The sequence below is a fragment of the Hypomesus nipponensis genome, chromosome 23, assembly GCF_054491055.1.
Source record: "Hypomesus nipponensis isolate SF chromosome 23, ASM5449105v1, whole genome shotgun sequence".
In the NCBI taxonomy this organism is placed as follows: Eukaryota; Metazoa; Chordata; class Actinopteri; order Osmeriformes; family Osmeridae; genus Hypomesus; species Hypomesus nipponensis.
The window spans coordinates 18,540,760-18,557,284 of NC_140383.1; the positions used below are offsets into that span (position 1 = coordinate 18,540,760).

General features: G+C 43.3%; 1 protein-coding gene across 8 annotated transcripts in view; it reads right to left on the reverse strand.

The window, feature by feature from the left end:
• The window catches only part of usp37 (ubiquitin specific peptidase 37), a 134,806-nt gene that overhangs the window by 47,570 nt on the left and 70,711 nt on the right, over positions 1-16,525 (reverse strand). For 7 of the 8 annotated variants that reach the window (XM_084688387.1, XM_084688382.1, XM_084688383.1 and 4 more), the window contains 2 exons: positions 2,066-2,230; positions 1,897-1,950 (listed from right to left, as the gene is read on the reverse strand). The exons of the other annotated variant lie outside the window; for it this stretch is intronic. In XM_084688387.1, coding sequence (XP_084544513.1) covers positions 1,897-1,950; positions 2,066-2,230 — 219 coding nt within the window. The remainder of the gene's footprint in view (positions 1-1,896; positions 1,951-2,065; positions 2,231-16,525) is intronic. 8 annotated transcript variants of the gene reach the window in all.

Sequence of the window (16,525 nt, forward strand, 5' to 3'; positions counted from 1 at the left end):
TAAAAGGCTAATATTTTGGATATTGATTGGATCTTGAGATAGGCAAGTGGGAAATAGTTTTTCCCACTTGCCTTCCTGACAATGTTGCCTATTTTTTTTTTTTTTGCAGTTAAAATAAAATGAAAAATACCCTGCCGTGGATGTTGTTTACTTCATTAATGTGTTACTGTGTTAATGGACTGATGGGAGTAGGATTCGGTATTTGGTTTTGGCAGAATCTTAACCAGTGGATTCGGTATTTGGCCAAACCCCAAAAATATGGATTTGGTGCATCCCTAATTTGAAACTCTTGCAAGTATGGATATAACCTTCATGTGGGACTAGCTTGTGGATTTAATTGGGCTGTTCTTGCCTTCGGCGAGCACAAACCATTGTTATCTCACATATATATTTATTATTATTATTATTATTGTTTATTTTCGCGACCCTAAGGCTCAGTCAATATTTGGACTACATAGACAACGTCAATGTCAAAAGGTTCGTCTTGGTCGCGATTGCGTTGGTTCTATTGGGATTTATGTTCCGTTGCACGATTTAGGTTTTTATTAAGTTTTTGTGGCAAAAGTGAAGCTAACGGTGGCTAACTTGCTAGCCACAGTCACTGACGCTACTGACGTCACGAAATATCGCGTGACTACCTCTAGCATAACATTAGTTTAGCAGCTCGTTCTTCTGGGAGATAGCTCGGCTAACTGCTTTACTGCAAGGGAGCTGCAGAAACGCCACAAGCAAAGAGGCCAGGGTGTTAACTATTTACCCATTTTACTTTGTGATATGAAACACAATTGTGAAGTGTAATATACAATATAAGCTGATATAAGGAAGTAGTTACATCTACTTTCCGAAACAGTAGTCTACTATTTCACTGAAGCATTAGCATCATGACATTAGCCTCTGTTGCTCGGGCAACACATACTACAGCGGTCTATGATGCATCTGTTTTCAATCGTTAAAATAAACATTCCTCACAAATACATTTTCGTTGTAGGATTTATTTTGACATTAGATTAAAAGTGAACGATTTGTTGGTGAAATTAAAATTACCTGTGGTTTCAAACCAGTGTAGCTCACTGCAACGCTGTACTGTAGCCTACAGTAGTCTAGTAGCTAAAAAAAACATCACAGCTGTTTACAGTAGCCTTCGTAGGAAGTCAAACGGCAGCACATGTTAGTGACTACTAACCTGAACTCCATTGCCACTGCCTAAACTTCAATCTGTTCATGAAAATAATTCATTTCAGCCTAGACCGTACAACGGAAGTAACGTTAAATCGAATTCAACCAACGCAATCGCTACCAAGACAGTCTAGTAGTAGTTGTAGCCTACAATTTAACGGGGCAGCTTCTCCACACAGCAGGGCTATATCGCATTTTGCCTTGTTACTGACAATGATCGCTAACACTGACATTCTTATGAATGAGTGATTTTCCCCGAAATAAATGTCAAGCTTATTTACGCTTTTGGGGGCATATTTTCAGTTAGCAGATGATACTATTTGAACACTGGTCTGCCAAATGTATTCGTTTTGACTCAACTATGAGGTTGCTGATCACTATTCCCTCTTGCAGGGGAAATGAGAAGACAACTATTTCATTCTACTCTTCACTCTTAGTATTTTGAGTTGTAAATGAGCAGAAAAAAAATGCTTTTAAATCTATGTAATCTTTATAAATAATAAGTAGGCTATGCATTTTAATATAAAATATACAGAAATGTAATTTAAATACGGACCCCTGCAACCAACGCAAGTAAGCAAGCACACCCTACAATTTCCCCAGAAATTGTACCCTCTCTAGTTTCACATATTCCTTGATTTGAGCCCCATCAAAGCCACATTTTATTTGAACACTGAGTGATTAGTAATATTTTGTCCCATGGCGCAATCAGTAGCTTACCTGAGAAGTGAGGATGAGGAATTCACTGACTGGGAGCCCTTAAGCGTTCGCAACCTGCAAGTACCAAAAATATGTGTCATGTTTAATTGTTTAATGTGACTACTTTGTGCTACTAATGATGCTGAAAGGTGTGTGCTGTATTTGAGATAGTTGACAGTAATAGTCTTACATGGCAGTGTGTGCACTCCAGCCTAGGCTCAGGGGAGGGCGTGTTGCATCTGTGCAGTGGGACAGCAACGTCAGGTATCTGGGAATCACCACTTGTTGGCCTAGCTTGCTGTTAAGAGACAGCTGGGCATTGAAGCTGTATCGCTTCAAGTGGAGGATCAGCACTCTGAATAGGTAGGCAGAACAATCACAAGATGTTTAACCTTTTTAACGCACATTGGCTTGAGTGTTACACAAAACTGGGACTTACTGGCACTGTTGAGTCTTTCAAATGGCCTCGTCAGCTTTAATTTCAAATAACTATTTTAAAACAAAAGATTGTTTCTTCATCTACCAAAGGTTAGGACAATACTGTCTTAGACGCATAGCTATGGTTGAACTCAACACTAGAAGCATCAAGCAGGGGTCATTTGGGCACTTCACACAAATTCTAGGACCCTGCTGGCTTGACTTATCCTAGATATGCATTTTATAATTTTTTTCAAAAAATCACACTGTGATGAGCTAATTTAAGGCTATTTCACTCCTGTTTACTGTTAAATTGCTTTCAGTTGCGCGTTCGGCCATTTATTTTCCTGCATTTCAAGGCGGCGATTTTCTTTTCTATCAGCAGATATTGCAAGGGCTCCCGTATAAAAGTCTTCTGTTATTACCTACATTTACATTTAGTCATTTAGCAGACGCTCTTATCCAGAGCGACATACAGTAAGTACAGGGACATTCCCCCGAGGCAAGTAGGGTGAAGTGCCTTGCCCAAGGACACAACGTCATTTGGCTCAGCCGGGAATGGAACTGGCGACCTTCAGATTACTAGCCCGATTCCCTAACCGCTCAGCCACCTGATTCCCTTTTTTGTGATTAATTAAATGTTTTATTTATGTTTAAATATACCCAATATGGAAATATATATTTATATACAGTGAGGAAAATAAGTATTTGAACACCCTGCTATTTTGCAAGTTCTCCCACTTCATGGAGGGGTCTGAAATTGTCATCGTAGGTGCATGTCCACTGAGAGACATACTCAAAAAAATAAATCCAGAAATCACAATGTATGATTTTTTAAAACTATTTATTTGTATGATACAGCTGCAAATAAGTATTTGAACACCTGTCTATCAGCTAGAATTCTGACCCTCAAAAGACCTGTTAGTCTGCCTTTAAAATGTCCACCTCCACTACATTTATTATCCTAAATTAGATGCACCAGTTTGAGGTCTTTAGCTGCATAAAGCCACCTGTCCACCCCATACAATCAGTAAGAATCCAACTACTAACATGGCCAAGACCAAAGAGCTGTCCAAAGACACTAGAGACAAAATTGTACACCTCCACAAGGCTGGAAAGGGCTACGGGGAAATTGCCAAGCAGCTTGGTGAAAAAAGGTGCACTGTTGGAGCAATCATTAGAAAACGGAAGAAGCTAAACATGACTGTCAATCTCCCTCGGACTGGGGCTCCATGCAAGATCTCGCCTCGTGGGGTCTCAATGATCCTAAGGAAGGTGAGAAATCAGCCCGAAACTACACGGGAGTAGCTGGTCAATAACCTGAAAAGAGCTGGGACCACAGTTTCCAAGGTTACTGTTGGTAATACACTGAGACGTCATGGTTTGAAATCATGCATGGCCAATGACCATTTGGATGATCCAGAAGAGTCATAGGAGAAAGCCATGTGGTCAGATAATCATAATTCCACTAAACGTGTTTGGAGGAAGAAGAATGATGAGTACCATCCCAAGAACACCATCCCTACTGTGAAACATGGGGGTGGTAGCCTCATGCTTTGGGGGTGTTTTCCTGCACATGGGACAGGGCGACTGCACTGTATTAAGGAGAGGATGACCGGGGCCATGTATTGCGAGATTTTGGGGAACAACCTCCTTCCCTCAGTTAGAGCATTGAAGATGGGTTGAGGCTGGGTCTTCCAACATGACAATGACCCGAAGCACATAGCCAGGATAACCAAGGAGTGGCTCCGTAAGAAGCATATCAAGGTTCTGGCGTTGTCTAGCCAGTCTCCAGACCTAAACCCAATAGAGAATCTTTGGAGGGAGCTCAAACTCTGTGTTTCTCAGCCACAGGCCGGAAACCTGACTGATCTAGAGAAGATCTGTGTGGAGGAGTGGGCCAAAATCCCTCCTGCAGTGTGTGCAAACCTGGTGAAAAACTACAGGAAACGTTTGACCTCTGTAATTGCAAACAAAGGCTACTGTACCAAATATTAACATTGACTTTCTCAGGTGTTCAAATACTTATTTGCAGCTGTATCATACAAATAAATAGTAAAAAAAATCATACATTGTGATTTCTGGATCTTTTTTTTTTTTATGTCTCTCACAGTGGACATGCACCTACGATGACAATTTCAGACCCCTCCATGAAGTGGGAGAACTTGCAAAATAGCAGGGTGTTCAAATACTTATTTTCCTCACTGTATATGTGCAAAATGATACGGATGTAATTTAATTATACAAAGTGCAATGTGCAGTTATTGTTCTTTATTTATTGACAGGGCACATATGGCACAAATGGGAGACGCGTATTAGTTTGGAACTTTGAAGCTAGAAGCTACGATCTCTGCTTGCTCTTCCGTTGATCCTGCTCTCGAATGTTTGCTCCCTAAAATTGGACTGTGGCTTGCGTGCTTACATCAACACAAAATGGTGCAAAAACTCTATACTATTTTCTAATGAGGCTACTGCTCATTGCTGGTGGAGCTTTATGACTGTCGTGTTCACACTTGTAGTTTAGTTCTCTTGAATTTCTTGGTCCGGACCAAAAAATTAAATGATGGTCTACATTTTAGTCCTGGTTTGCTAACAGAGCAATCGCATCAAAGTTCGTTTTCATCTAACCAAACCTGCCATGTGTGAAAACACCCTTAGATGCAGATTTTATTTACCACTGGAATTTACAACTGTCCAGTGTAGGCTACATTTCCCCCATTGCAAATGCTAAGGAGGCGCTCTGTGAACTATAGGGCCATCAGCGAACTGCTCTAATCAGCCCCCACCTCAGCTACTAAAACAACATCTCTTATGCTGTTCCCTGCATAGGCGATCCAAGATGGTGCCGATTATGTTTTGCCTTGTTTTTCTGTTAATTCAGTGTTCTGCTTAGATTTTAGGAGTTCTCTACAAGAGAAGAACTTCTTAACATCTGGGAAACAACTCCTGTGGATTTATTTCCCACTTTTCTGCCCCCAGTGGCAGAATTAGTGCGCATTCTAGGCAAAGCCGTGCTAGGCTTTGCACAAGCAGCAAAACGCCGCCGAAGGGGCGCCGCAGATGCAGGATCCGAACAGTGCTTCCAAGCTTTTTCCTCTCCAACGTGGGGGTCAGATGGCTAAGCGGTTAAGGGAATCCGGCTATTAATCAGAAGGTTGCCAGTTTGAATCCTGACCGTGCCAAATGAAGTCGTGTCCTTGGGCAAGGCACTTCACCCTACTAGCCTCGGGGGAATGTGCCTGTACTTACTGTAAGTCGCCCTGGATAAGAGTGTCTGCTAAATGAAGAAATGTAAATGTACGTTCCCATGCTTCAGCTACTGAAGTTCGTCCATTTTCTGTTTGGTACTTCACGGAGACATGGCTGTGGGATTTGATCCCGGACACTGCGTTACAACTGGCAGGCTTCCAACTTGTAAGAGCACATCACTCTCCGGCAAGACGAAAGGTGGTGGTATTTGTTTTTACACTAACTGTGGCTGGTGTGTAGACGTCACAGTAATTCTGCAACATTGTTTTCCAGATCTGGATAGATTTTTGTTATAAACTAAACCTTCCTACTCACATCACGGGTTTGCGTCGCTCATTTTGGTCGGATTTTACTTGCCGCTGGGTCCTCAGGTTAAAGAGGCCCAACGCATGCTTGCCGACCATATTCTGAGTCTGGAGGGAGCAAAGCCGGATTCCCTGGTTATCGTACTCGGCAACTTTAACAAAGGTAATCTTAGCCCACATACAGACAATTCATCAAATGCCCTACCAGAGAAGGGAACACTCTGGATCACTGCTACACTACACAGTCAGTAGAGCCTACCATGCCTTCCCTCGAGCAGCACTGGGACACTGACCACGCTATGGTCCACCTTATTCCTGCATAAAGGCAGAAACAAAAGCTCTGTAAATCTGCTGTGAGGACATCAAAACAGTGGACCAGTGAGGCAATGGAGGATCTGCGGGCGTGCTTGGACTGTACTGACTGGGATATGTTCATGACTGCGACAGAGTCTGGATGAAATCACAGAGGCTGTGACGTCGTACATCAGCTTCTGTGAGGACTGCTATATTCCAACACGCCCTAGGGTGAACTTCAACAATGACAAGCCCTGGTTCTCAGCAAAGCTCAGAATGTTGAGGTTAGAGAACAAGCATGCGTTTAGGAGTGGGGATAGAGACAGATTCAAGGAGTTGAAGAACAGGTTTAGCAAGAAGGTGAGAGAAACTAAACGACTGTATTCAGAGAGACTAAAACACAAGTTTTCGGCTAAAGACTCTGTTTCTGTCTGGTGAGAGCTCAGGCATATTAGAAACTACAAACCCAGAGCCCCCCACACCACAAAAGACTCTCGAGTCCTACTGCAGATTTGAAAGACAATTGGACTGTCCGAAACTACACCTTCCCTCCCAAGAGCCCCCCCCCCCACCACCACAGAGACGACTCTCTCCATTCAGGAGGGAGAAGTTAACAGACTTTTCAAGAGACAGAACCCCCGCAAAGCAGCTGGGCCGGACGTTGTCTCTCCAGCCTCCCTCAAGCACTGCGCTGACCAGCTGTCTCTGGGGTTCAGCTACATCTTCAACACCTCCCTGGAAACATACCATGTGCCAGCCTGTCTCAAGTCCTCCACCATCATCCCTGTGACCAAAAAGCCAAGGCCAACAGGACATAATGACGACAGAACCGTCGCCCTGACGTCTGTGGTAATGAAGTTTTTGACCACCTGGTGCTGGCACACCTCAAGTACATCACAGACCCTCTCCTGGACCCCCTGCAGTTTGCCTACAGTCTGTGGATGACGCAGTTAACATAGCCCTCCACTTCACCCTACAGCACCTGGACTCCCCAGCCAGGATACTGTTTGTGGACTTCAGCTCTGCCTTCAACACCATCAAGCTGACTTTGTGGAGGAGCTGGACATGCTCCTCAGCGTCCTCCCGGATGATGGAACCCCCCTGATAGTCCTTGGGGACTTCAACATCCACCTCCAGGGAACGCAGGCTGTCGACTTCTTGTCCCTCCTGACCTCCTTTGACTTGACGCTGCTGAGCACACCGGCGACCCACAAAGCAGGCAAACAGCTAGACCTCATCCTGACACGTAACTGTATCACGGACTTAACCTCTGTAACCCCACTGCACATTTTTTATCACTTTTTTATCAAATTCTCTGTCTCTCCCTCCAACCCCTCCTACCTCCCCTGCCCTCGTAACTTTCCGGCGCAACCTCCGCTCCCTATCCCCCTCCCATTTCTCCTCTGTTGTGACATCCTCCCTCCCTCCCTCCCATTGACGAGTTCTCGTCCCACCCCACTAACACTGCCACCGACACCCTGTTAACCACGTTAACTGCATCACTTGACTCTCTGTCCCCTGTCAACCAGGTCTGCACGATCTTCTCCCTCCTGCCCGTGGCTTACGGATGTTATTCGTGAAGAGCGGTCCACCCTTCGAGCAGCTGAGAGGAGATGGTGCAAGTCCAAAGACGGTCTGGACCTTGATAAGTATCACTCCCTCCTTAAATCCTTCTCTTCTCACACAACTGGTGCTAAAACCCTCTACTTTCTTAACTAAATTAACTCTGCTTCAAACCCCCACAACTTTTTCTCTACCTTCTCCACCCTTCTTAACCCACCTCCCCCACCCACCTCCCCCACCCACCCCCTCCACCCTGACAGCAGACGAGTTCTCCTCCTTCTTTGAGGAAAAAGTCTCCGACATTAGCAGTCGGTTCCTAAACCCACCTTTCCTACCCCCTCACCTTTCATGACTGACCCAACTAAATGTCTAAACTCCTTCTCTCCCCTGTCCGAGTCAGAGCTCTCTGACCTCATTCTTTCTCATCGCCCCACCTCCTGCCCCCTTGATCCTGTCCCCTCCCCTCTCTTTCAAACCATCTCCCCTTCTATCATAACTTTTCTGCTCCATGTCCTAAACTCCTCTCTTACCTCTGGCACCTTCCCCTCTGCCTTCAAACAGGCCAGAGATACCCCTCTACTCAAAAAACCCTTCCTTAACCCTGCTGTCTTCCAGAACTACAGACCGGTATCACTGCTACCCTTCTTTTCTAAAACAATTGAACGTGCTGTATCTAACCAACTGTCTAACTTTCTCTCTCAGAACAACCTGCTTGAACCCAACCAATCGGGCTTCAAGACCGGCCACTCCACAGAGACTACCCTCCTTTCAGTCACCACTGCCCTCCAGTCTGCCAGAGCGGCTTCGAGGTCATCCGTCATCATTCTGCTGGACCTTTCTGCAGCGTTTGACACGGTTAACCACCAGATCCTGCTCTACAGACTTTCTGAGATGGGCATCACTGGCACTGCACTCCAGTGGATCTCATCCTACCTCTCGGGAAGATCCTACCAGGTCTCCTGGGGAGACAAACTTTCAGACCCTCACCAGCTCTCCACCGGCGTCCCACAGGGCTCCGTCCTTGGACCCCTCCTCTTCTCTCTGTACACCACCTCACTTGGACCAATCATCACCTCCCATGGCTTCTCCAACCACTGCTTCGCCGACGACACCCAGCTGTACCTGTCGTTCCCCCCAACCGATCCGGGGATCTCAGCTAGGATTGAAGCCTGCCTCGCAGACATCTCCGCCTGGATGACCGAGCACCACCTCCAGCTGAACCTCGCCAAAACAGAACTTCTCATCATCCCGGCTAAACCCTCCATCTCCCACGATCTGTCAATCACCCTGGGATCTGCGACGGTGAACCCCTCATCCTCTGCCAGGAACCTTGGGGTTACCATGGATGACGAGCTCTCCCTCACAGCCCACATCGCCGCAGTCTCCCGGTCTTGTAGATTTACCCTAGATTGACCCTGGTACTGACCTTCCGAGCAGTGAACGGGACTGCACCCGTCTACATCAAGTCTCTCCTGCAACCTCACATCCCCACCCGTCACCTACGGTCTTCTTCAGACAACCGCCTGGTGGTCCCACCGCTCAAGACTACCCGGTCCCAACACAAGCTCTTCTCCTGCCTGGCCCCCCAATGGTGGAACCAGCTCCCCACCTCCATCAGGGACACTGACTGTCTCCCCACCTTCAAGAAAAGGCTCAAGACGCACTTGTTCCGGGAGTATAACGGCACTTAAGAATGCTTGGCTGGACTTGTTAGTTAGTATCCTCCAGGATCAATGACTCTTATTGAGTGACTCGTTGCTCTTTTAGGTTAGATATAACGAAGTTAAGTCTTGTACTCGCTGTGAAATATTTTACTGTTATTTGTTCTTCTACAGGTACAGTCCTGCACTTTTGTAGTTCATGTTGTTTTAATTTGTAACTTGTATAACTGCATGCTCTTATGGGTCTTCCCTTTTGGCACTTGTTTAGCTTTTTCACAATGTATGCTTCATGTTTTGGCTACTTGCAATGTTTGGGACTATCTCGTTGTTATGATCAGTGACCTATGCTCTTTTGTAAGCTCTCTCTTGGAAGTCGCTTTGGATAAAAGCGTCTGCTAAATGAATAAATGTAAATCATCCCCACCATGCTTCAGGACAAGCTCTCCCAGCTGAATGTACCGGACTCCACCTGCAGGTGGATCACAGACTTCCTGTCTGACAGGAAGCAGTGCGTTAAGCTGGGAACACAAGTCTCTGACTCCCAGTCCATCACCAGCACCAGATCTCCTCAGGGCTGCGTCTTTTCCCCTCTGCTCTTTTCCCTGTACACCAACAGCTGCACCTATAGGCATCCGTCCATCAAACTCTTGAAGTTTGTGCACGCCACCACCCTCATTGGGCTCATCTATGGTGGGGATGAATCTGACAACAGGTGGGAAGCTGACAACCTGGTATTGCCAGAACAACTTCGAGCTCAATGCTCTTAGGACAGTGGACATAGTTGTGGACTTCAGGAAGAATACAGCCCCACTAACCCCCATCACCCTGTGCGACTCCCCAGTCAACACTGTGGAGTCCTTCAGCTTCCTGGGCACTATCCTCTCCCAGGACCTCAAGTGGGAACTGAACATTGGCTCCCACATCAAGAAAGCACAACAGAGGATGTACTTCCTACGGCAGATGAAGAAATTCAACCTGCCAAAGCAATGATGGTGCACTTGTACACAGCCATCATTGGGCCTCATTCTCGAACGCAGTTAAGAAGAATTTAAGAAGGAATTTCTTCTGAATTGGATTTAGAAAAAATGTGGCATTCATGAAAGTTCTCTCATCTGGGTTTTGTTCTGAACTTCAGAAGACTTTCCGAACTCGAAATAGCAGTCGTAAATCGTCCAGAGTTGTCTCAAATGCGATTCCTTAAAAAACCACAAGGATCAAAGGAATCGCATTTAAGAAAACTCTTAATGCAAGAAGTGTTAATGAAGTTATGAAAAATAGTTGGAGATTGCGTTCACATCAACTCTACAGACTATGGAAAACCATTTTATCATTTAACCAATGAATTCTTGATATCCAAAATTCGAATTCTTGATATCAAGAATTGCATTTTGGATATCAAGAATTTGAATTTTGGATATAAAGAATTTGAATTTTGGATATAAAGAATTCAATTCTGGATATCAACAATTCGAAGTCTAGATATCAACAATTTATTGGTTAAATGATAACACGGCTTGTCATACTTATAAAAAAGCTTATAATTGTATTTTTGATACCAAGAATTTGAATTTTTTATATCAAGAATTTGAATTTGGGATATCAAGAATTCATTGGTTAAATGATAAAATGGCTTGCCATAACAGACATCCTCGGATGTAAATAATTATAATAATTAACCTTGCTTAGTGTACACACTGTTGGATCCAGTGGAGAACAATTCCACTACTCATCTTACTGGTATGTAGCACCGATGCACCTGTACACCGGTTGCTTTTTGATTGGACATAACTTGCGTTCCTGTTACTTTCCTAATTTTGTTGATTCTGACTGCACACGTCACTGCTGTTGCGTGCCCTTATAAGGAGCTGTCGGGACGTGTATGTATGCAAATTCAGGAGCACGAGGACGCGCTTTCAACTTAAGACAACTTTGCCCGGGGAGCACAGCTCAGAAAACTTCTGCTGCGTAGGAACACATTTTCAAGCGTTCTATATTTGGCGGATGTCTTTTTCTTACATTGTTTTTCCGAAGCCAGTAAGAAACAATTCAGAATAAACTTAAGAAAATGTTCGAGAATGAGGCCCATTGTGTCCATCCTCACCTCCTCCATCAAGGACTCCCACTGACAAAAAACCCAAACTATTATCTATTACAAGTCCATCCGACACCTATTGCACTACGCACAAGCCACCTTGATCTCTTTTTGCAATAGGCTGCCCATTCATATTCTTATTTTTACATATATTTTATTTTAAAATTGTTACATTTTTTGATAGTTTAGTTCTTGGAATTAGTTAGACTATTGTACTTTTCTACTTTGAATTTAAGATCCGTATATGTTTATTGTTTGCACCTTCCTGCCACAGTAAATTCTGTGTTTGTGTAAACCTACATTGCGAATAAACCAGATTCAGATTGCTCGTCAGACGCTCCAAACCGGTTTTGAAGCAAGTGGCTCATCACTAGAATTGTGTAGGCTACTGGTCGGCACTGCACTGTCTCGTCCAGTCAATATTGTGTTGTTGCACACGTTAACATGTACTTTGTAAAAATGTGTAGGTTTTATTTAGTTCTATGTAGTCTTGTGTATTTGTGTTGGTTCATGCTGCACCATGGTTCTGGAGGAACCCTGTTTCATTTTAAACAGTCATGTTAAATCACCTGATATGAAAATGGATAATCTAATGGGAGTGTGTAAGGCTTTAAGCGGATACTAAAGTGATCTCAAACTAGTTTCAGAGTATCCACTAAAAGCTTTTAACACTAGAAACTCCAATTGACCCATGAGTCTACAGACAGGGACATTGTTAGTGACATGTAATGATCGCTAAATGGCACTCGTTGCACGGAGCAAAGGCACAGTCTTAAAATGAACGTGTCTTTGGCAATCTGTCATTTATTTCCGTGTTGTTAGTCGGTGATTATTTTGTTGGAGCGTTTGTCGTGTAGCCCTTCAATCATTCACCAAAATGTCATTTATTGGCTAAGTAATGTCAAACATTGCGGGTTAGGCTAGACTGCTGTTGGACTAGTAGCCCGACATATCAACATTTTATCGACGGCTGACAAGATTGCGTTGTTGTCCTCAGTCATAAGTATAAACAAACACACAGGGACATAAACATTTAATGGTCTAATTAGATCCAGTTAAACTGGCAAACAGGTAATGTTCTTCATTTATAGTCAGAACAAATTCCAAGTATTGAAAAAATGAGAGTAAATTGTTTGGAAATTCTAGGCTATAAACTTGATGTTAGCCTGTTGATGCTTAGCCTATTCAATTTAACAACTTTTGGAATGACAAGACGCAGTCGATAATATGTCCGAAATGTTATCATACTGTTTGAGAATGTGTCTTTTGGTTTTGTATAGACTATTACTGAAACATTGGGACTCCAATGATCATTTAGAATAGCTTACGTTTTGTTCCGTTTGCATCTACGGACTAAATAAAATAAATAGGCTAATCTTGGGTAGCCTACTGCATTGTGCACATAACTTTTTTTTTGTTGAGCTGGTAACCCATGGTAGCCTGGCTCTGCCGACCTATGTACTTCTGCTCAATTTGGATTTGCTTCTGTAAGTCAGATTTTGCAGGTTACTTTTTAACCGGCCAATCAGCGAACAGAAGGAGTGGCTGATTACAATGACGTTGATGTTGTGCGCTACTTTGTGTTGTAGTTCCGTAATAGCGGCGGAGCCAAGCCATTCAGTCCGTTGTGGCAACGCTGCCGAATATCCAAAAGCTAAAGCCGGAGCAAGAACAAGTTTTGCTGAGTTTGGTTGGTGGCCATGATGTTGTGGCTCTCCTCCCCACGGGGTTTGGGAAAAATGTCCAGCTCCAGCAGCTAGCTCTGTTGCAGTAGTGGTGAAGGAATTGGCTAAGGCGAACGCTAGCGATTGGTTATGGCAGATCAGAGTGGCTCTGGGCAGATCCAATAGTTTTAAACTTCAACAGACTACCCGCCTACATGGAAGTCAACGCTTGTCAATGGAGCGCGACCAGACACTCTGTACAAATAAAATGTACGAGAGTCTGGGTAGGACCAGGCTAAACCCATGGATGCATCTTAAAAGAATGCGGCCCGCCACGGCAACATTTCTGCCGGCACGGTATCAGAAATAGGGCTGTACAAAAGGCTGTCTATCAGCAGTGACTGAGTGCATGCCGGAGAATAGCACAGACACGCCAGTGTTTCCCACACAGACTAATTTGTGTCGGTGCGCCAAAGAATCAACACCGTCCGCCACATATTGCGTTTCGTAAAAACCTTTTTTTTTTTTTTACAATATTTAGGTTAAAACACGCAGCATATTCGTTCAGCTAAATTTACTTTCCCTGGTCTCCCTCCGTCTCTCTGTCACTCACGGGTCTTTCTCACATACGCACAGTCATAACGTCAGCACACGTTAGCAACGATGCATTCCTACGCCGTTCTAGTAAAACCAACAGCTATATCAGCGAGCCTTCAGCATTAGTGCCGTAGCTAAAGGTCTAGGAAAGTTGAGACTACTTTTCGTTATGTTCCTACAAACATGTCTTAATCGAAGGTTCCCCTTCATTATTTTAGTGAGAAGTCTCAGGAGCTAGCTACATACCCGGCGTCATGGAGCCGACCAGTTAGTTATTTAGCACTAGTGTTGCTACCTCCATATGCAGAAATTATTTGTTGTTTGTTGTTGATTTTGTGAAGGTGTGAATCATTTTGGATTAATATTTAATATAATAAAGTTCTGTGTAACAAATTACATGGTGCATTATCCTGCTGGAAGTAGCCATCAGAAGATAGGTACACTATGGTCATAAACAGATGGACATGTTCAGCAACAGTACTCAGGTAGGTTTTTGCATTTAAACAATGCTCAATTGGTACTAAGGGGCCTAAAGTGTGCCAAGAAAATATCGCTCTGTATGTCGCTCTGGATAAGAGCGTCTGCTAAATGGCTAAATGTAAATGTTGCATACGGGAGCCCTTGCGACATCTGCTGGTAGAAAAAAGAATTGCAGCCTTGGAATGCAGAAAAAAAATGGCAGAACGTGCACCTGATAGAACAGTAAGCAGGAGTGAAATAACCTTAAAGCCGAATCCCAATACTCCCCCTTACCCCTTCCCCCTAGCCCTTAATTTACCCCTAGCCCTTGGCCCTCAAAACTGAGGGGTAAGGGCTACATATCCCTAAGAAATGGGACGCCACTTGGTTACAGGTACGTCATCGAGCACAGTGTTTCCCAAAATCTTTTTCTGGGGACCCATATTTTAAAAGTCACAAGCCTTCGCGACCCAAGCCAATAGACATTATTCATCACAAAATTAAGGTGGATTTGACCATAACTGAACAATAATGAGGATATTCTATTGTTATTTTATTGTTATTTCAGAACTTGTAGGCCTACTCCCATTGTTAGTAGGCTATCTCAGACTGAGTGATCACTTCTTGCTGAAGAATTGAACCAGCAATATTTAAAGAAGTTATCCAATAAGTGCCTTATTGGACATTAAATATAGGCAATAATAAAAAAAAACATAGCCCATTTCTTATTACTTTCAACATTAAATTGAACCAGAAATATTGGAAAAAAATATGTAATATTTGCAAAAAGATTACAAATTATACAAAACATGTACCATTTCAACATTGCTAAAAGGATAGGAAGGCCTGTCTGGGTTTTTGTAGCGCGTTCCAGTCCGGGGTGCAGGAGGAAAGTGCAACATGCATATCAGGAGCAGCATTCAGTTTGTATTTGTGCTTTGTCTTCATTTTTGTTAGCACAGAAAATCCCAATTCGCACATTCGTGGTAGTGAAAGGAATAAGCATAGAAATACTGGCCCTACTGAGGACAGGATATTCTGACGAAATGCTTATCCAGAATGACGATAAGGTCACAGATCCATAGGGTCAGTGCGATCGCAGCTGAGCTGCAACAACTCAGTTTCTTCTGCAGGACTAAGCGTCAACTCAAGCAAAGTATCAGGACTCTAAAATTCGAAGGGATTTTGCATCCTACTTTTATCATTTAGAATGGCATACCTCTCTGTTGGAAAATAGCGATCAAAGTTCTCAATAAGCGCAACAACATGAGTTTGAATAAGCGCAGACGGCTGCTGGTCTTTCAAATAGGGAAAGCTCATTTTCGGCCTAAATCATATATATTTTACATTAATTTTCGAGCTCACTGGCTAGTTCACCCCTACAACACTAGCCTAGCCTACTGTATATTTACATTTACATTTATTCTTTAGCTGACGTTTTTATCCAAAGCGACTTCCAAGAGAGAGATTTACAAAGTGCATAGGTCACTCTTAATAACAACAAGATAGCCCCAAAGCATTCCAGGTAGCCAAAACATGAAGCACACATTGTGAACAACTGAAATAAGTGCCAAAGGGAAGAACCATAAGTTAAACAAGATACAATGTAGTTAAACAAGTTGCAATTAAACAACATGAATGTGTTCTAACGCATTTAAAATGTTAACAATAGTAAATATTTGACCATAAATTTGTTTAAGAAATTGCCACTGGCAGAGATGCATATCGTGACAAGGCGACCCAGGGCTCCGGACTAACTTTTTTTACTAGGAGCACAGTAGCCCCCGACTGAAAATTTTAGGAGTGCAAGCAGAACATTTAGGGGCACACCTTATATTGATCTGCAATGCATTTATTAATGTAATTAGAGAGGGTAACATTTTGTGGCAATGGTTTAGACCCCTTTTAGGAGTGCTCAAGCACCCCTAAATTTAATCTCAGCCCCCCTAAAAAGAATTTATTTGTAAAATATATTGTTTATTATCATTTGATGCAGGTAGTTAATGAAGAAATGGACATCCTTAGTGTTTTCATTCAATATTTTGCATAATAATACATAAATGTATCAATTGTTATCCAGTGAAATTAGGGATTTATATTAGCAAGGGGGTTTACATTTAGCACTTTTGCAAGGCACTGTATTCATGTCACATTCTCATTGGGGGCTGAGCCCCCCTAAAGGTTTGATCCTGGAATCGCACCTGGGACAATTTGTGGGGAAATTGTGGGGTGTGCCTGCGTCGGTTGCAGATGGGTCCGTTTTTTTTACTGTAATTTTTACATCTGATATACAGCGACAACCTATATAAGCTTGAGTTTAAATACATTATAAATGTGACATTACGTACA